At 38.5% G+C, this 22,165-nt stretch overlaps 1 protein-coding gene across 1 annotated transcript; it reads right to left on the bottom strand.

Moving 5' to 3' along the window:
- Positions 1-594: 594 nt before the first annotated feature.
- On the bottom strand, positions 595-5,956 carry LOC114163579 (uncharacterized). Its single transcript, XM_085666731.1, has 8 exons — positions 5,234-5,956; positions 3,743-5,111; positions 3,170-3,628; positions 2,777-3,069; positions 2,171-2,596; positions 1,885-2,049; positions 1,497-1,723; positions 595-874 (listed from the first exon to the last, which is right to left on the bottom strand). The coding sequence occupies exons 1-8, from the start codon at positions 5,954-5,956 to the stop codon at positions 595-597; spliced, it is 3,942 nt and encodes a 1,313-aa protein (XP_085522857.1).
- Between the last annotated feature and the right edge of the window lie 16,209 nt (positions 5,957-22,165).

Below are 22,165 nucleotides of genomic sequence, written 5' to 3'. Positions count from 1 at the left end.
GCTTTCACTCGTGGTGGCCTCTACTGCTCTGCAAAGCCATTGCCAATGGGTTTCACCCTACCACGCACAAGGTTAACCTTCAAGCATCTAAGGCCATTATCCTGCCAAAGACTAAGGCCTCCCACCACTCTCACCACTTGGGTCAGTTTGCTCTACTTGATACTCACTGACCCTTTAGAGTTTCAGGATGTGATCCTTACTTGAATCCATATCTTAATATATACACTACACGCCACCATGAAGTCTCCCCACGAGACTCATGGAATTACGCCTATCACATACCATTTTCATGTCTCTCATACCACAACCACCACTTATCATCTCAACATTTAATTCTCATGCATGTTCTCAACCAACCAAACAGAATTTCCATATATTACTCATGCCAATATACAACTTTCAGTGTACACAACTCATGCAAACACACAATAATCATGCACGTTCGAGATAAATAGCCACACTCAAGGGAATTAGAAATATAACATATGAATCTGCACTATTCTCGCCCAGACTAGAAGTCCTCGCCTAAGCTACAGCAACTATCTCGCTTAGGCTATGCATTCTCGCCTAGGCGAGGCCTGTAACAGTGGCACTCTATGAGCATCTCGCTTGGGCGAGACCAGCTCGCCTGGGCGAGATCGCCCTTCGCCCAAAAATCAAATCCTTCGCCTGGACAAGGACGCGAGCAAAGCACATCAGGTTCTTCTTTGAGAACTCGCTTGGGTGAGTCACTCTCTCCTGAGCAAGACAGCGTGTCGCCCAAACCAAGAGCCCTCCGCCTAGGCGAGCTGCTCGAACAGAACCTGGGCGAGTCTCAACTATTCTCGCCCAGGCGAGACGAGCTCGCTTGGACGAGAATAACAGTACTCGCCTACTGTTACGCACATGCAGCAGAGATACAACTCAAAAGCAACATATCAGAATGCAAACAAGCCAGTTCATACCATCCAAAACATCAATCAAGTATAATTTCATGGTACAGACCAAAGGGATGCGGAAATAGTTCTTAAAGACTCAAAACATAGCTTCCCTTACCTTGCTTAGATGCTAACGAAAACGCAAACAATCTCGAAACTAAGGAATACTTCAGCTCCAAGGCCAGAGTAGTGAGCTGGAAAAAGAAGATTCGCACAAGACAAGGTTAGGAGACTTAACCCTAACTTGACCAACGTGGTCAAATAGTGAGGAAAAGGAAAAGAACGGACCAGAAGCTCTAAAGCTCAGCTTACCTGGAAAAAGAAAGGGGGTTTTGCTTGCTCTGAGACGGACAGACTTCGTGCCCTAGCAGAAGACAAGAGAGAGATGGGAGGAAAGCTATTTTTCTGAAATAAAGGTAAAGTGAGATTGTGAGGGGGCTGACAGGGTATTGGGGTCCTTCAGAAGGGCTGACCTTGGGCCTACGAAAGGCTAGGCCCAACCCTTTTTGGGACAGAAAAAGGGGCTTACAATATCTCCCCAACAACAAAAATTTTTCTTCCTCGACAAATTAAACTTACCAGAATAGATATGGATATGAACTCCTCATCTCCTCCTCTAGCTCCCAGGTAGAGTCCCCTGTCCTCCGGTCCCAGATAACCTTCACAAGACTAGTGGCTCTTCCCTTGCGCTCCTTCACTTGGCGGTCCTCTATAGCCACAGGCTGTACCACTACACGGAGATCCTCCCTGACTTGCATATCCTCCGCCTCCAACACATGTGACGGGTCAAAAACATACTTCTGTAGCTGTGAGACATGGAAGACTGGGTGTAATTAACCAACTGGAGTGGCAATGCAATCTCATAAGCCACGGGTCCTATCCTCCTCAAGATCTGATACGGACCCAAGAACTTAGGAGACAACTTCCTTGAGCGGATAGCCCTCCCCACGCCAGTGGTTCGGGTCACCCTCAAGAACACATGCTCCCCAGCCTTAAACTCTAAGGGCCTCTTCCTCCGGTCTGCATATGCTTTCTGCCGACTCTGAGATGCCTGCAACCTATCCCTCACCAACTGCACCTTCTCTGTGGTTTGTTGCAACAACTTAGGTCCTACCAAAACCGACTCACCATCCTAGTACCAACATAAGGGAGTCCTACACCTCCTCCCATACAAAACCTCATATGGCGCCATCCCTATACTCGCCTGGTAACTATTGTTGTAGGTGAACTCCACCAGCAGTAACACCTCATACCAACTGCCAAGGTGGTCCAAGATACAAGTCCTCCAAGGACTGAATCACCCTCTCTGACTGGCCATCTGTCTGAGGATGACAAGCAGAACTCATCCTCAGCCTGCTACCCATAGCCTCCTGTAGCGTCTGCCAGAACCTCGAAGTGAACCGGGGGTCTCTGTCAGACACTATGCTACTGGGCACTCCATGAAGTCTCACTATCTCTCGGATGTAGAGCTGGGCCAACTTGGCCATAGACATTCTGAGATTCACTGCCAAAAAGTGAGCACTCTTCGTTAGTCGATCCACCACCACCCATATAGCATCATGCCCTCTCACAGTGCGAGGCAAGTGGGTAACAAAATCCATAGCTATGTTATCCCACTTCCACACCGGAATATCCAAGGGCTGAAGCGTTCCACCAGGTTTCTGATGCTCCACCTTAGCCTTTTGACAAGTCAAACAGGCTGATACGAACTATGTAACTTCCTTTTTCATGCCTTGCCACCAAAAGTTTTCCTTGAGGTCTTGGTACATTTTAGTCATGCCAGGGTGCAGACTAAAACGACTCTTATGTCCTTCCTCAAGGACCAATCTTCTCAAATCAACATCATCTGGTACACAGACCCTGCCTCTGAACCTCAGCACACCATCACTACCCAAGGCAAACTCCTTGGCCTGATCCGACCCAAGTAGCTCTTTTACCCTCTGCAAACTAGCATCTTGTGCTTGCTTCTCCTTAATCAAGCTTAGGAAGTCACTAGATATAACCAAGGTGCTACACCTAATGAATTCCGGCTCCAGCTCAAACTGTAGCTTCATGTCTCTGAAGCTCTCAAGCAACTCTATCTCTTTTATCATCAGGTGTGCCACATGCACGGTCTTCCTACTCAGTGCGTCTACCACCACATTCACCTTCCCTGGGTGATAGAGAAGCTCAAAGTCGTAGTCCTTCAAAAATTCTATCCACCGCCTCTGCCTCATATTCAACTCTTTTTTTATCAAAGAGACACTTCAAACTCTTGTGGTCACTAAACACACGGAACTGTGCACCATACAAGTAGTGCCTCCAGATTTTCAAAGCAAAAACCATTGCTGCTAATTCTAGGTCATGAGTGGGGTAGTTCTTCTCATGAACCTTCAACTGCCTTGAAGCATAAGCCACCACCTTCCTCTCTTGCATCAAGACACACCCAAGGCCCTGATGAGAGGCATCACAGTAGACCTCAAAGGGTTTACTCACATCCGGGATTACCAACACTGAAGCACTCGTCAGCCTCTGCTTAAGCTCTTTGAAGCTCTCCTCACACCTATCAGTCCATGCAAACGGTTGGTCTTTCCTGGTTAGCTGTGTTAGGGGTGCCACTATCTTGGAGAACCCCTCTATAAACCTCCTGTAGTAGCCAACTAAACCCACGAAGCTCCGAATCTCGGTCACAGACTTGGGATATTCCCACTGTATCACGGCCTCCACCTTAGCTGGATCCACAACTATGCCCTAAGCTAATATTACGTGCTCTAAGAACTGCACCTCTCTCATCTAGAAATCACACTTCGACAACTTGGAAAATAGTTGCTTATCCCTCAAGATACCAAGCACTATCCTCAGGTGCTCGGCATGCTCCTCATGCGTCCTGGAGTATATCAGTATATCGTCTATGAAGACCACGGCAAACTTATCTAGAAACGGGCGGAAGATCCGGTTCATGTAGTCCATGAACAAAGTCGGGGCATTAGTCACATCGAATAGCATGACAACATACTTGAAGTGCCCATATCTGGATCTGAAAGCAGTCTTCTCTACGTTTTCTGCCTTCACCAGAATCTGATGATAACCTGATCGGAGATCAATCTTGGAGAACACTAACGCCCCATGTAGCTGATCCATCAAATCATCTATTCTTGGCAAGGGGTACTTGTTTTTGATAGTCAGCTTGTTTAGCTGCCTATAATCCACACACAACCTCGAGTCGCCATCCTTCTTCTTTACCAACAAGACGGGCGCTACCCACGGCGAAGCACTCGACCGTCTAAACTGTTTCTCAAACAATCCTTCTATCTGCTTCTTTAACTCCACCAACTTCGCTGGGGCCATGCGGTAAGGAGCTATCGACACAGGGCCAGCTCCCGGTACCAAATCTATGGAGAACTCAACTTCTCTCCTCGGGGGTAAAGTTGGTACCTCTTCGGGGAACACATCCTCAAAGTCCCTGACCACTGGTATCACGGTGATCCTCTCCTCCTTCTCAACCTCTATCTTGTCAAAGATCATATAACACTGTGCGCCGCTCTGAATTTCCTTCATAACCCCATGAGAAGACAACAACTCAGGCTCCTCTGAGTTGGAGAACAACAACTTCTTCTCCCGACAGTCTATGAGAACATGATTGGCAGAGAGCCAATCCATTCCCAAGATCACATCTAGCCCTTGCAGAGGGAGGCATATGAGATTGACTTTGTATACGCGTCCCTCTACCTCAACTGGACATCTAGCACACACAGAAGAAGTCCTAACCAACCCAGATGTCGAGGTAGATACCACTAGGTCAAACGGTAGCTCACACACCGGAAGACCCAACTCCCGCACACAAGACTCTGACACAAACGAGTGTGTCGCTCCAGAATCAAAAAGAACACAACAAGCTTTGCCAGAAATCACACAACAACCAACGACGAGGTTACCTGCACTTGCTGCCTCTGACCCGGTCATTGCAAAAATCATGCCTGTAGCTTGAGGCTTGCTGCCTCCCCTCCTCTGCTGAGTCTGACCAGAAGTCTGGCTCGGAGTCTGTGATGAAGGTCGTGCCACTGCCCTCCTCAAAGTGGGACAGTCCCTACTAAAGTGGCCCTCCCTGCCACAATGGTTGCACCTGCGGAAACTCGATAGCTGCGGGCAAAAACTCTTCAGTGTGGTCCTCCGCAGTGGTGGCACTGGATCTTGCTGGGAGGGGAAGAAAAGCCTCTAGACCCATGTGGATGTGGATGAGGCCTAGCATACGGCTTCTTCTTCTCATCAACTCTCAGCCTGGACCCAGATGGTCCACTAACTCTCTGTTGTGGCTGCTGCTAGGCTTCCACCTCTACCTTCATCCGCTCCATGACCCTGGCCTTTTCTACCAAGGCCGCAAAGTCCTTGATGGACAACGGGTCCACCATCAAGCGAATGTCTCCTCTAAGACCATTCTCAAACTTTCTGCAACGCCACTCCTCATCGAGCGGCATGGTGTAGAAACGCCCCAGATGCTTGAACCTCTCGGCGTACTTAGCTACTGACTTGTTCCCCTGTGTCAGTTGGAGGAACTCTACCTCCTTAGCGTACCTCACACTATCAGGGAAATACTCAGATAGGAACCTCCTCTTGAAGGTCTCCCATGTGATATCCTCATGCTTCTCTTCCATCACTAGCCTCATGCTGGCCCACCAATGCTCAGTGAAAGCAAGCCTGCTCTCATCGGGGCACCTCTTGGCATCAAAGATGCGCTCCATATCCTTCATCCATTGGTCCGCCTGATCGGGACTCGTCTTGCCATCAAACTTGGCGGGTTGGTGCTTCAAGAAGTCTTCCAAACTCCATTCAGGGGGTGGAGGTTGGGGATGAGGACCATACATCTGAGCACCAACAGCATTCTCCCCTAACTGGTGGAGAGCATCCATGTGCTGCCTCTGAGCGTCCTCAGCAGCATGCCTAGCAGCCTCCATCTGCTGCATCACAAAGTTCTGTTGCTCAAGAGAGGCTTCCTGGCGCTGCATCGCCACCTCGTGCTGCTGCAACATGGCATTGCTTTGCTGGGTCAAAGCAGCAGCCATTGCCTCGATCGCCCTAGCCAGATCTTGCCCATCGCCCTAAGGAGGTGGAGGCTGGACACACAGAAAGAACCATCAGAACTTGGTTACACTAGAAACTTATCTAAGCATGACAAGAAGGCTACAACGGAAGCTAAGCAAACACATAGCCCACAGACAGGAACGAAGGCTTTGATACCATAAAAATATGACATCCCATTTAAATAGAATCGACTACTTAATAAAATATCACATGATCATAATAATAGAGAGCAAGGCAAACTGATGAAAACCATAGACAGAGAATTCACTTTTACAGTCATCCAAACGAGTACTTGAAAAGGGTTCTAGGCATACAACCATGCCATAGCCAAAACAGAAACAACCAGATTCATAGTTATGCAAAAGAAAAGCTCCTAGAGCTAGGGGTTACAAAGGCACTAGGGCCATAGAATGCTCCTGAGAGGCACACAAACAGATCCCCTAAGCTGCGCCACTGCTACCACCAGGCATACTCCCAGAATTTCCTCCATCTGCTCCCACCAAGGGTGATCATCGCAAAAGAGAAAACATAATAGGAACATAAACAGAAACGCAAGGGTAAGCTAATGCAATATAATTTTTTTTATCAGGGTATAGCAGACAAGTAATTAAACAGTTCAATCATGCAGCACAGTAGGCACAGAGAAATCAAGTTACAGCAAACACACAGGACACTATGACTCAATTATCTGGATACATATACTAAGATCGGATTCACTGGACGCTTGCACTCGTGGTGGCCTCTACTGATCTACAGAGCCATTGCCAATGGGTTTCACCCTACCACGCACAAGGTTAACCTTCAAGCATCTAAGGCCATTATCCTACCAAAGACCGCCACTCTCACCACTTGGGTCAGTTTGCTCTACTTGATACTCACTGACCCTTTAGAGTTTCAGGATGTGATCCTTACTTGAATCCATATCTTAATATATACACTACACGCCACCATGAAGTCTCCCCACGAGACTCATGGAATTACGCCTATCACATACCATTTTCATGTCTCTCATACCACAACCACCACTTATCATCTCAACATTTAATTCTCATGCATGTTCTCAACCAACCAAACAGAATTTCCATATATTACTCATGCCAATATACAACTTTCAGTGTACACAACTCATGCAAACACACAATAATCATGCACGTTCGAGATAAATAGCCACACTCAAGGGAATTAGAAATATAACATATGAATCTGCACTATTCTCGCCCAGGCTAGAAGTCCTCGCCTAAGCTACAGCAACTATCTCGCTTAGGCTAGGCATTCTTGCCTAGGCGAGGCCTGTAACAGTGGCACTCTATGAGCATCTCGCTTGGGCGAGACCAGCTCGCCTGGGCGAGATCGCCCTTCGCCCAAAAATCAAATCCTTCGCCTGGACAAGGACGTGAGCAAAGCACATCAGGTTCTTCTTTGAGAACTCGCTTGGGCGAGTCACTCTCTCCTGAGCAAGACAGCGTGTCGCCCAAACCAAGAGCCCTCCGCCTAGGCGAGCTGCTCGAACAGAACTTGGGCGAGTCTCAACTATTCTCGCCTAGGCGAGACGAGCTCGCTTGGGCGAGAATAACAGTACTCGTCTACTGTTACGCGCATGCAGCAGGGATACAACTCAAAAGCAACATATCAGAACATAAACAAGACAGTTCATACCACCCAAAACATCAATCAAGTATAATTTCATGGTACAGACCAAAGGCATGCAGAAATAGTTCTTAAAGACTCAAAACATAGCTTCCCTTACCTTGCTTAGATGCTAACCAAAATGCAAACAATCTCGAAACTAAGGAGTACTTCAGCTCCAAGGCCAAAGCAGTGAGCTGGAAAAAGAAGATTCGCACAAGACGAGGTTAGGAGACTTAACCCTAACTTGACCAACGTGGTCAAACAGTGTGGAAACGGAAAAGAACGGACCAAAAGCTCTAAAGCTCAGCTTACCTGGAAAAAGAAAGGGGGTTTTGCTTGCTCTGAGACAGACAGACTTCGTGCCCTAGCAGAGCTCCTAGCAGAAGACAAGAGAGAGATGTGAGGAAAGCTATTTTTCTGAAACAAAGGTAAAGTGAGATTGTGAGGGGGCTGGCAGGGTATTGGGTTCCTTCAGAAGGGCTGACCTTGGGCCTACGAAAGGCCAGGCCCAACCCTTTTTGGGACAGAAAAAGGGGCTTACACTAAATAACTTAATTAAATAAATTTTTTATATCATTTTTATTAATATTGTTATTAGTATTTTTAATGGATAATATATATTTTTTAAATTTATTTAAACAAATATAATGTCCATTATATTTGTTTTTTAAAATGTGCGTATGGATCACAAACTAGTATATTATAAAAAGAACAAAAAGTACTGACCAAACATCATCGTCCTTCCCTTTTGCAAAGTTCATTCACGCTTTTGCCTTCATCCTTCTTCGTTTGTGCTTTCTCATTCAAAACATCACGATTCACTGTACTCACTATATTGTGTTTAGCCCTTTTGATTCACTATACTCTCTATATTGTGTTTAGCCCTTTTTTTATTGTAACTGACTTTCATCGGTTAAAACCTACTTAACATAGGTTCTCAAAATGTACAGGTGCGTTTTTCGATAAAAAAAATTAACAGACTTTTTGATTCTTTCTCTGGCTCGCTGTTTTGATGAATCAATGAATTTGAATCTCAACCTCTCCTCTAACACGTAAAGAAGCTTTCCATGGATGCATACCATAGTCAATAGGTATCAGAGCAGGTTAAGGCCTGTTGTGCTTCCGCTACTATTGTTCTTGATCCTTCTTTAGTTTCTTTAATTCTTTACAGCTACTAATCTCAGTTTCATATCTCCTTTTTGAACAATGACATCAATAAATACAAATACAAATGAAACGCAAAGCACCCTGCATTGTTGCCAGAATCCTAACAGTCCCTATTACTTGCATCCCGGAGAAAATCCAAAACTCATTCTTGTTTCACCTCAGTTGAACCATACCAATTTGCTGGAGCAGAAGTATGCGGCGTGCCCTCATGTCCAAGAATAAGATGAAGTTTGTAGATGGGAGCATTGATGTTCCCCAACCGGATGATCCTACCTTTGAAGCATGGGAGAGATGCAATGTGATAATCCTCTCATGGATAACGTGCACTTTATCCCCATAAATTGTAGAGAGCATTATCTACATTGACATTGCTAAGCAACTATAGGATAATTTAAAAGAAAAGTTTGGTAAAAGTGATCATTTTAGAATTTCTTATCTTCTTCAAGAAGTACACTCAATCAAACAAGGTGAGATGAGCATAACTTAGTTCTTTATTGACATTAAAACTTTATGGGAAGAACTTGAGTCTTTAAAACCTTTATCAAAATGTAAGTGTGGTTCTCCACAATACAGAGACTGAGTATGTGATATGTTTTCTAAAGGGATTAGGAGAAATTTACAACACTGTTAAGACACAAATTCTTTTAATGGACCTGCTTCCAAATATAAACAAGGTTCCAAACACAGATTCTTTAGTCATTCAGCAGTTGGAAATAATCTTGTTGAAAATAGAGTGTTGCAGAATAATGCAGAAAAGCATCATGGATTGTAGAATATTGCAGAAAAACATCACAGATGGAGGCAACAAGATCAGAATTCTTGGAAATCTCAAGGTAAGGGAAACTGGCGTGGTCAACAAGGTAGAGGTAGGGAAGAAATTCTACTCAAAAATAGTGTTCTTATTGGGCTTTTTTGTATTTAAGGGTCCTTTACACAAAATTTAAAATAGGATCCGTTTAAATTGGGTCAAGTCGTTATGGGGAAGGATGACATTCAGGGTGAAGTCGTCCTCCACCCTACCAGTTTAGCTTTTTTTCTTTTTAAAGTAATGTTGTCGTTGGAGAGAACAATTTTATTTAAATTGAAAAGTTAAGTCATCCTCTAACATGACGACTTCACTTTTCATTATTTTCTCAAACTTTTCAGTTTTAATTATTTTTTATTTTTCTTTTCAAAAATTTCACTTTTGATTATTTTTTTTAAATATCTCAGATTTTTTTATTTTTCCTTTTATTTTTCTGATTTAACGGTTTTTTTTTCAGTATTTTTCCTTTCTTTCAAATTTTTCAGTTTTCATTATTTTTCTTTTTTTTTCAGTTTTGATTTTTTTTTTCAGTTTAGTTATTTTTTTTTAAATTTTCAGTTATCAATTTAAAAAAAAACAAAAAAATTGAAAAAGTGAAGTCGTCATATATGAGTATGACTTCACTTTTTCCAAATAGAACAAAATGTCATCTACATGACGACATTACCTTTTTAAAAAAAAAATAAAGAAACCGGTCAGGGGAGGACGACTTCACTTCCAATGTTGTCCTCCATCCTGACGACTTGACCCATTTTTGCAAAAAAAAAAGGAACCCATTTATACAAATTTGACTTCCAATAGACCCTAAAATACAAAAAAAAAATTGTTCTTATTGTCATAGGACCAACCATACTGTTGACGAATGTTATGCTAAACATGGCTTTCCATGGTATAAGCAAAAGAATGATTACTCCAATAGTAATCAAGAAAGAAGTGATCAACAATCTTGTAATCTGAATATGAAGAATGAGTCTTCTCAAGAAAATGATAAAAAGGGCGATAATTCGTTTACTCCGGAACATATTCAAAAGATTTTAAAACTCTTGCAAGACACACCTCACAATCACAACATCAATCATATTCAAAGGCATGGTGACACTGCTCCTACCAATGAGACACAAACTGGTAAGATCTCTTGGATACTTGACACGGGTGCCACACATGATAAAAATCTTTTCCTTACTTTCTATAAAATTAAACCTATTTGTGTTAAATTTCCCAATGAATCTTATGTTACTGCTCACCTTGCTGGAACCATCCAATTTTCAAGAAATTTTGCTATTTTTATGTCCTTTACATTCCAAAATTTACTTTCAATCTACTATCTGTTCAAAAATTGATTCAAGACTTGAACTGCAAACTAACTTTTTCTTCTAAGACCTGTCAGATTTAGGACAACAGTACATCCAAGATGATTGGTCGTGCTGATTTGAACAAGGGATTATACTATCTACATCAATTGTCTTTTATTGATAAAAGGCATTTTTGTGTGAATGCTATGTTGAATTATAAACAGTCTAATATTGATGTTTGGCATTATAGGTTAGGGCATCCTGGTGTTAAAACTCTAGAATTTATTTGTAAACACTTTCCCTATATACATCCTATTTCAAAAGAGATTTGTGACATATGTCACTTTGCTAAACAACACAAACTATCTTTTCAGCAAAGTACTATTGTTTCTATGAATGCCTTTAACTTAATTCATGTTGATATATGGGGACCCATTGTTATACCATTTGTCCATGGTCATAGGTACTTCTTAACTATTGTTGATGATAAAACCAAACACATTTGGATCTTCCTTGTGAAAAATAAAATTACAACTAGACCTTTGTTGCTTAATATTGTCATATAAACTAAACACCAATTTAATCATAGTATTAAGGTCATTAGATCTGACAATGGTAAGGAATTTGACTATAATGATTTGTATGAAAGGTTTAGGATTATCCATCAAATAAGTTATGTTGAAAGGAAACATCAATACATTTTAAATGTTGCATGTAACCTTCTTTTTCAATCTAACTTGCCTAATAGTTACTGGTCATATGCTATTTCACATGCTATACATTTGATAAATAAATTGCCTTCTATTATTCTTAATGGAAAATCCCCCTATGAATTGTTACATGAAACTCCTCCTATGTATCTTAACTTAAAAGTGTTTGGATCTTTATGCTTTACCTGTACTTTAGAAAACAATAAAACTAAGCTTCAGCCAAGATCTCGAAAATGTATTTTCCTAGGCTATAAAATTGGGATAAAAGGATATGTCCTTCTTGATATAATGAGTAGAGAAATCTTTATAAGCAAAAATGTAATATTTTATGAAAATACTTTTCCCTACAAGGAGCATAATGTAAATATTGAATCTGACAAGGGCTATAATAATCAAAACAACTTAGATTTTTTACAATATACCCTTGTTATATCTTCTAACATAGAACCTCATACTTATGATGAAGCATGTCAACATCCTGAGTGGATTGCTGCCATTAAAAAAGAGATTAAAGCCTTATAGGATAACAGAACCTGGTACATCACAAAGCTTCCTCCAAATAAAACACCTACTGGTGTATGTGGGTATACAAGATTAAATGAAAAGTGGATGGTACCATTGAAAGATATAAAGCCTGCCTAGTTGTTAAGGGATTCACACAACTTGAGGGAATTGATTATCTTGACATTTTCCCGCCAGTTGCTAAGCACACTACCATTAGACTTATCTTAGCCCTTGTAGCTGATAAAAATTTGCATTTACATCAGTTGGATATCGACAATGCCTTTCTTCATGGAGTTCTTAATGAGGAGGTATACATGATACCACCCCCAAGACTCAAAGATATCAAGCACAATCAAGTCTGCAAACTCACAAAATCATTGTATGGCCTAAAACACGCAAGTTGTCAATGGTTTGCTAAACTTTCTTCATTTCTTATTTCAATTAATTGCATTCAATTTCAATCTGACCATTCTCTTTTTGTCAAGAAAACTCATACTACTTTTACTACTCTTGTCATATATGTAGACGATATTGTTCTTCTAGGATACTCTCTAAAAGAAATTGAAAACATAAAGTGTCAAATACTTTCTAGGATTTGAAGTTGCTAGGTCAAGAAAAGGAATTCATGTGTGTTAGAGAAAGTATGCCTTAGACCTTTTAAAAGACACATGAATGCTTGGGAGTAAGCCCTGCTCGACACCTCTTATGAAAGACACTAAGGTTTTATTCAACATTGAAGATGCCATACAAGACATTGAGTCTTATCACAGACTCATTGGGAGATTGTTATACCTCACAAACACCAGACCAGATATTTGTTATGCTATACATCTCCTTAGTTAGTTTCTTCAAAGGCCTACCAAACATCATCATCAAGCAACTCAACGTGTTTTAAGATACATCAAGGCTAATCCTTCACAAGGGTTACTTTTTGCTTCTAATACTGACATTCAACTAAAGGCGTTTAGCGATTCCGATTGGGCTTCTGTCCAACCACTAGACGCTCTGTTACAGGGTTTGGTATTTTCCTGGAATCTCCTCTAATTTCATGGAAGTCTAAAAAACAAAATACAATTTCCCATTCATCCTTCGAAGTAGAGTATGGTGCTCTCGCCACTACTTCCTGTGAGCTTCAATGGATTCACTATCTCTTTCAAGACCTTTACATCCAACCTTCAGCAACGACCATTCTCTATTGCGACAACCAAGTTGCCCATCATATAGCGAACAACCCTAGCTTCCATGAACACACCAAGCATATTGATATCGATTGCCATGTGGTTCGTGAGAGGCTTCAAGCAAATTTGTTTCGCATTTTTCCTTTTTGATCAAATGAACAACTCGTAGACATTTTCACTAAATCTGTTCACCGATCTTTCACAAACATTATATCCAAGCTCGGAATAATGAGTATCCATTATCCGGTTAGAGGGGAGAATATTGTGTTTAGCCATTTTTTTTGTTTATTGTAACTAACTTTCATCAGTTAAGACCTATTTAAGATATGTTCTCAAAGTGTACAGGTAAGTTTTTCAATAAAAAAATATCACAAATTTTTTTATTCTTTTTCTAGCTCTTTGTTTTGATGCATCAATGGATTTGAATCTTATCCTCTCCTCCAGCATGTAAAGAAGCTTTCCATGGATGCATACCATAGTCAATACACTATTTGGTAGTTCAGGCAGGTTGACAGGATTTAAAGGCTTAGGAGGATTTTAGATTCCAAATTAGTCATAGAAGATTTCATATTCGCAAGTTTAAGGTTCTTTAGCACAACGATAATTCACGACAACATGATTTTGTCTTATAAATTGTGAAGTTATATTACAAAAAAAAAACTAAATATATCAACAACTAATTTTTGTTGGTAAATTCTTCTACAAAATCCTCAATTTTTCACCTTAATTTCTAATGAATTTTTTGACTCATTCCACATGACATCTCTACACTAATACATTCAAATGTTCAAAACATTGATAAATTCATTCATTGGTGTAACTTATTCATTCAAGAATAAAAGGTTGTGTATCTCTTTCTTTGTTCATTGATAAAGTGATACAAATCATAAGAAGTCAATCAAATTCCCTACATATTATGTTCTTTGCATCTTAGTATATATCAGAAGACATACTAAAATTTAAACTTAAATTTAATTGAGAATAACATGTTGATAATTTTGGGTCATACATATATATGATACATATTTAAATGTGTTAGAACCATTATTTATTAAGCCAAATAATAAAGTGATCTAACTAAATTAAAGTTTTGGCTAAACACATTTGTCATGAAAATAAAAACTGTGTAGAGATCATAAAGTAATTTCTAATTTGATGAGGGGCCAAATTAGAAACATTGAATCTTAAAGTAATTAACCAAATTAGGTTATTTAAAGGGTCATGGTCCCCTTCTGAGAGCACACACACAGAACGTAAGTTTCTATTCTTGTTCCTTTCTCTCTATCTCCATCAGGAGAGAAAACCTACAAAGAAAGCGCATGTGTATTCACTTTCTTTTATTTCTTTTATAATAAGAAAGAATAATAAAATTATAATTATTATAGTTATAATTATAAAATTAAATATAAATAATTGTTCCATATTTATTTTAAATAGTTTTGATTTATTTTGTAAGTAGTTTTATAAAAAAAATGTTAAGTTTAAAAAAGTCAAATCGAAAAAATTAGTTAAATTTAAAGACATACTTTCTTAAAGAGTAAAATTAATAAAATAATTATTTTAATTTAAAAAAAAAAACTTTTAATCAAAGTATAAAATTGGAAAGCAAATGTCGACACCAAAAAGGAAAATTCCTTTATATATTAATGTAGATAACACGATAATTAATTTCATTTTCTGTTTTTACTATTTAATTCATATATAGTAATTGATATTTTTATCATTAACCGAATGCTTGACCTTTTTTATTTATTTTTATGCTTATGGATGACAACGGGACACTACAAAGAAAATAGGTATTATCGATGGTCAAAATTCATTGAAATTAAGAAAAATTTGTCGGTAAATATTTTTTTCTGATCGATTATCGACAGGCGCGAATCCATCGATAAATGTGACGTAGGTAATACTTTCCGACAGACTATACCCATCGGTAATTACCAACTGCTTGATTCGTTGGTAATTCCCGATGAGTATAATCTATCGGTAATGTCATGCGTTGGGGAATTCAATTTTTGATGGATTTGGCAACAAATATATCCGTCGATAGTGGCAATGCCATTTTCTGGTGCATTCTGTAATTTAAGCTTTCCAAACATACAAAATTATTATCAGACCTACAATCTCACAAATACAATCGGACTTGTCAACTTCATATATAATCCTAGCCAAGTAATCCAGACAAACATCATACAATTAATATCATATGTCTTGATACATCATACAAACATTAAGGTTCTAAAAGGTCTGCTTATAAAAGAAAAAACAATCTAAACATCCATCAGTCACAACGTCCAGTGTGTTGTTTAACTAATGTAACCATATAATATGTAAGATAGTCAATATATAACGAAGCCCTAATCTAATAGTCTACATAATCATCAGAATGCTTTTCTTCTACTTCATGGTCCTGTTACTGCTGGGATTGTGACTGGACTGTGTTGGGGTGGACTAGAGTGGGTTGTTGTTGGGGCGGTGCTGGGTTGGACTATTGTTGAAGACGAGTGTGGGCCTTAGGAGATAGATATGCCACAACTAGATTTTGGAGGTTTTGAAATTCCTGGCTCAAATTTTGATAAGCTTGATCATGCTCTTCTAGTCGTTGTGTGAGTCAATTTACGGCCTCCTAGAAGAAGATGGTTGTTGTTTATGGATACCTCTTCCAGCAGTGTAACTTTTGCCAAGTTCTCTAGTCCCATAAAGTCTTTCTTTTGTTTTTTTCCACTAACAACGTCAACCCAACACTGTGTCCTAATGACGTCTTCCTGATCAGCATCATCAATATGGTCTGACGCATCAACACACGACCTTTGCTCAATTCTGACCTATGATAGTCTAGTTGAAAATTCTTCCTATTAAGAGAAAACAATGAGAAATTAGTTCAATAAGGTATGACATTTAAGTTTAAAGGAATTTATAATATAAGTTTTTGCTTACATGTGTTCTCCTAGACCTTTCATCAACAAACTGGCTAGATCCCTTGCTGATGTGACCCCAACAAGCCCAACATCAAGCCAAAGTACACCTTCAAGCCCAAGCCCATCAAAAGGCCCAATAATAAGGGGTATGCTAAAAAAGATCTAATTGGGCTTCATTCAAGATGGCCCAAACCCACATGGGTTTCTCACACTCTTCACATGGGTCAAAGAAGATGTGAAGATTTGAGAAGGTGTATCAAAGAGCCATAGAATAGCAATAAGATTGGCCCATTGTTTAGGCCTTGCTTTCTAGAATAATAACTTAAACAATGTGTAGTTGAATTGATAAAATTGGGCTTGACTAAGTCCAAAAGGAGTGTGGTCGTGAGCTTATCAAAAGGTCCAAGGTGGACTAAATGGAAGTCAACACTCCTTCCTACACCTCATGGATCCAAAGCATCCAAGGGCTAGGAATGCTTCGTCCTTTTCCAAGGCATCATCCAATGGCCGTGAGCCTTCCTCCTTCTCCAAGCCATCTTTCACGGCCAAGATTGAAACCCATTCTCATCCAAGGGCTAAGAGTGCTTATGTGTATTTGCTTTCATATAAAAGCCTAAATTTTAGGCTATTGTAATCACTCTTGAAATTTAATCAATAGATGCATAGTGTTGAGAGTACTCCACTCCTATTGCCTTTTGAGAGTCACTTGAAATAGAGGATTGAATAATCTCCTCTAGCCACCTTCCTCTATCTTCTCTAAGATAGACTTCATTACTCACCTTTCACTCCAAATTTCGAGAATAACCTTCAACCTTCACCTTGCTTTCGCCAACCCACACTCTTCCATGGAGCTCTCTTCTTCACCTTCATCCAAGGGGTTCCACCACTTGCGAAGATGAGTTTGGTAAAATACCTCATCAATATACGCCTCCCGCCCAGCTCTTTTGCTTATAATAAAATAAAGGCAAACATATATACATTATAAAAGACGTAATTTAGTCATAATATGAAAATAAAAGAATTATGGTTTATACCATACGAAGGGCATGCTCATGAGTGGTAATGGAACCACTTGTGTGTAGGGTCCTACCCTTTTCCGAAGCTTTATTCCTTTGGGTTGTCGCACATTTATTGCAATAAGAAGCAGAATTCCAATGTTCTAGCAAGCGATTCCAAATATGGTGTCTAATCCAATAAGGGCGTTGTCCTGCATTCCTAGCATCTCTAAACATCTCATAGAGCCTATGAGATGCTCTGTTGTGGAAATGTTTTCTAATTTGAGCTTCATGCTCATGTCTCCACTGAACCTTCATCTATAAAATATATCAAATACAACAATGGACATCTATTGCGCATTTGAAATAAATACATTAATAGAAAATGAAAAAAAAAATTCATGACATTTTACCTTAAATCGCTGCCCAAAAGGTCCCTTCTCTTTTTCAGGTATTGCTCCCATGATGGCTAAGACAAAAGGAAGAACCTAAATATAAATGCATAAAAGTCATCAAACAAAAGCCAAAGCAAATAACAAGTCATGTAATACAAATTTGTATTTTAAGATAATGGGATATAACCCTTTATTAAACAGCTCAATCATCGATCGTTCATGAAGAGGAGGTTCAATATCATCAACAGCTGAATCAATAGCATATGCTGCATGAACAATATCACGAGAGGGATTAAAGGATGAGGAACATCTAGAAGCAATGTGAACCACAATAGGGGATGGTCCTATATGGGAAGGTTGTGGTGTGGATGTAAGAGGTATGGGAACCACAGTAGGGTATGGTGTGGGTACCCTAGCAATGTATGGTGTAGGTACCATAATAGAGTGTGGTGTAGGAACCTTAGTAAGGGATGGTGACTGAATGGGTGTACTCTAAGTTGGTCCTGTATGTGAAGGTTGTGGTGTGGATGTAGATGGTGTGGTAGACATAGCAGGATGTGGTATGGGTACCCCAACAAGGGATGGTGCCTGAGTGGGTGCACTCTATGGTATTTGGTTAGGAACCTTTCTAATATAGCGTGGTTGCTTTCTTGGTTTTGATATCTTCTTCCCTATATTGGAACTAGATGGACGTTTAGGTGACATTGCAACTATCAAACTATATAAAATAACAAAATTAAACATCAAGTATGAAGCAAATAGTTGTATTACAATTTTAGATGACAATTGTTATTACCAACAATATCAACCACAAAGATAATACTTTTATAAGTGATATATTTAGAGTTTGCCAAAAGATAATTAGGGAATCTTTTACATAAATTTAACAATTATAACAACCACAATAACATATGACAATAACCAAATAATTCAATCGTCATCATCCTCGTTGTCATCATTTTTGTAATGATCCACATAGTCGTCGCCGTCATCTTCATGATCATGATCATGATCATCATCTTCTTCTTCTTCTTCTCCTTCTTCTTGGTTGTCCAGATTTTCTTCATCTTCTTCTTGCATTTCTCCTTCCAATTCTTCATGAGCACTATGAAAGTCGTGCAATGTAGATACACCTTCAACTTCAATTATTTCATGGGCATGTGACATTTCATCAACTTAATAGGGAATATCTTATTCCACCTCATTTGACTCAATGTGACCCTTAGGCTTAGTTTGTATTGCAACACACCAACCACTTTTGTCGATGCTCCGAAATGTTGGATAAGGGATATAATACACTTGTCTAACATTATTTGCTAGAATGAATGGATCAAATGGTCGGTATCTTTTACTCATTTCAAGTTCGACAATATTATACTTAGGATTCATTCTTGTACCATATCTAGAAGGATCAAATCATTCACAATAAAAAATAACTACTTTTTTTGGAGAAGTACAAGTGTTGTACTCTAGCTTATATATTTTATGAATTATTCCATAAAAATCATCATAACCACCCTCTGTAAGGCCTTTGACGTACACACCAAGCATATTGATATCGATTGCCATGTGGTTCGTGAGAGGCTTCAAGCAAATTTGTTTCGCATTTTTCCTTTTCGATCAAATGAACAACTCGTAGACATTTTCACTAAATCTGTTCACCGATTATCTTTCACAAACATTATATCCAAGCTCGGAATAATGAGTATCCATTATCCGGTTAGAAGGGAGGATATTGTGTTTAGCCTTTTTTTTTTGTTTATTGTAACTAACTTTCATCAGTTAAAACCTATTTAAGATATGTTCTCAAAATGTACATGTAAGTTTTTCAATAAAAAAATATCACAAATTTTTTTATTCTTTTTCTAGCTCTTTGTTTTGATGCATCAATGGATTTGAATCTTATCCTCTCCTCCAGCATGTAAAGAAGCTTTCCATGGATGCATACCATAGTCAATACATTATTTGGTAGTTTAGGTAGGTTGATAGGATTTAAAGGCTTAGGAGGATTTTAGATTCCAAATTAGTCATAGAAGATTTCATATTCACAAGTTTAAGGTTCTTTAGCACAACGATAATTCACGACAACATGATTTTGTCTTATAAATAGTGAAGTTATATTACAAAAAAAAAAACTAAATATATCAACAACTAATTTTTGTTGGTAAATTCTTCTACAAAGTCCTCAATTTTCACCTTAATTTCCAATGAATTTTTTGACTCATTCCACATGACACCTCTACACTAACACATTCAAATGTTCAAAACATTGATAAATTCATTCATTGGTGTAACTTATTCATTCAAGAATAAAAGGTTGTGTATCTCTTTCTTTGTTCATTGATACACTACAAAAAAAATAATTTTTACCAGAGGTTATTTATGGCATTTCTAGGGGTTTTAACCCTCGTTAAAGGCATTACCAGCGGTTTGTTTTTCTCCTAGAAAAACCAGCGTCGTTAATGGATTACCGGCAGAATGAATGGATATAATAAATTTGTCTAACATTATTTGCTAGAATGAATGGATCAAATGGTCGATATCTTTTACTCATTTCAAGTTCGATAATATTATACTTAGGATTCACTCTTGTGCCATATCTAGAAAATCAAATCATTCACAATAAAAAAACAACTACTTTTTTTGGAGAAGTACAAGTGTTGTACTCTAGCTTATATATTTTATGAATTATTCCATAAAAATCATTATAACCACCCTCTGTAAGGCCTTTGACGTACACACCATAGTTAACTGTCTTCTTTCCTTTGGACCATTCGTTAGTGTGAAACTTGTACCCATTGACAAAGTAGGTGTGCCATTCTTTGACGCATCTCATGGGCCAATTTGCCAAATCCCTTAACTCTTGATTTGTGGGACTTATTGGTGGGTTATGAACCTACAAATACGCAACAATAAATTGTTACTTCAATTTCGATAACAATTTGTTGAAGAAACTCGATGAAGTTCATACTTGATGTTTGAACTAGTAAGAAAACTCTAAGTATATTCGAGTAGAATTGAATCAAAAGAGGAGTCAACAAGAGTTCAATGGAGCTTGAGGAAGAGCAAAATACAACAGAATAGCAACCTAGTGCATAAAAGCTGCTAGGATGAGTTTTTGGCTTTATAAAATGAGTTTTGCATTTAGAGATTTAGTGAGGATGGTGATGGCCTTTGTTGCCCATCATTGGCAGCTTCAGGGATTGGTTGTTGCAACAATGTATTTTCTTGATACTGTTTTAGTTTAGTTTTTAATTTTATTTTAGTCTAAAATTAATTTTGTTTTAGTGTTTTTAGAATTTTAGGTTTGCTAACATGTTTCATTACTTAAATATAGTTTGTCTTTGTTGTTTTTAGGATAGAATTTTTTAAAATTGTTGTTTCAGATTTAATTGGTATAGTTCTGGTTTTGTGGTTTGCATTTAGCTAGATTACCGCATTTTAGGTTGAAAGAGTCTTTATACTTGTGCTAATCCAGCCATGCATAGATAGTTTGAAAAGGTTTTCATCAAAAGATTAGTGTTGATCACTATTTACATTTTACCTTGTTGAGACTTGAGCTATAATTGAAATTCTTCTTTGTGCGATACACTCATTAAAATGCTCTTGCTCTTAAATTTAAGCATTTGACCTTAGTGTTGACTTTCACTTTGGAGGTTCAAAACCATGCACAAGTTGTCGGAAACCTTTGAAGACAATTAAATACACTTGTACATAGTTAATTGAAGGAGAATTAAGAGGAAATTTCTACAACAAATCAAACTACTGCAGAAAAGAATCATTAAAGAGTTTAAGTTTGATTGCATAGTTGACTTTTTTAAGCTCAAATGCAAGTTGTACATGTTGGAGACCTTTAAAAGAGATATCATGTGACGTGTTGAAGGCAAAAAGAACCATTAGAGTGCACTTAACTGCTACCAGTTGTGTCACTAACTAGTTTAGCTATAATAGAATAACATAAGTAACTTTAGAATTAGATTTTATTAAAGTTAGCATAGAACACACGTCTATAAGGTGGTTTTAGTGTATCTTTTTAGGATTAAATAATTACACATTAGTTCTAGTACTTTAGTTTAGTATTCATAACAATTAGTGTAACATCCCGTCAGGATATTACGAATTTAAATAATAAAATAAAGAAATAATAAATAATAGTCAATTAATGAAACCTCATTTCCCAAAAGCGCGTGAAATTTAAAACTTTAATACATTTATAAAAGTATCTCAAATTCAATTTATAAACTCAATTATAAAATAAATCCATGTTCATAAACCAAAGATTACAAATCTATAAAATCCATAATAAAACAACTCTATAGAAAATCTCCCAAGCTAGCCCCGTTTCGGCTCTATGCCTCACCAGATCCACCTGCAACATCATCTGCTCTCGTGTACCGCGTACACAATCATCGCCAAACACAAGCAGATAGAGTGAGCTAATATCAAACAAATCATATGTATAAAACATTTATATATCAATATAAATATACCAAAGTAATTCCATCCTTTGATTTCATGCCACACGGCCACCACCATGTTAACCGTGTTCTACATCTCTTAATGAGTACCTCAAGGTGTCATGCGGCCACACCTACCA

This window comes from Vigna unguiculata, chromosome 9 (genome assembly GCF_037176805.1).
Source record: "Vigna unguiculata cultivar grain cowpea cultivar isolate G323 ecotype 2 chromosome 9, ASM3717680v1, whole genome shotgun sequence".
Classification (NCBI taxonomy): Eukaryota; Viridiplantae; Streptophyta; class Magnoliopsida; order Fabales; family Fabaceae; genus Vigna; species Vigna unguiculata.
Note: the sequence above shows the minus strand (reverse complement) of the source record. Positions and strands in the feature narration are given on the sequence as shown.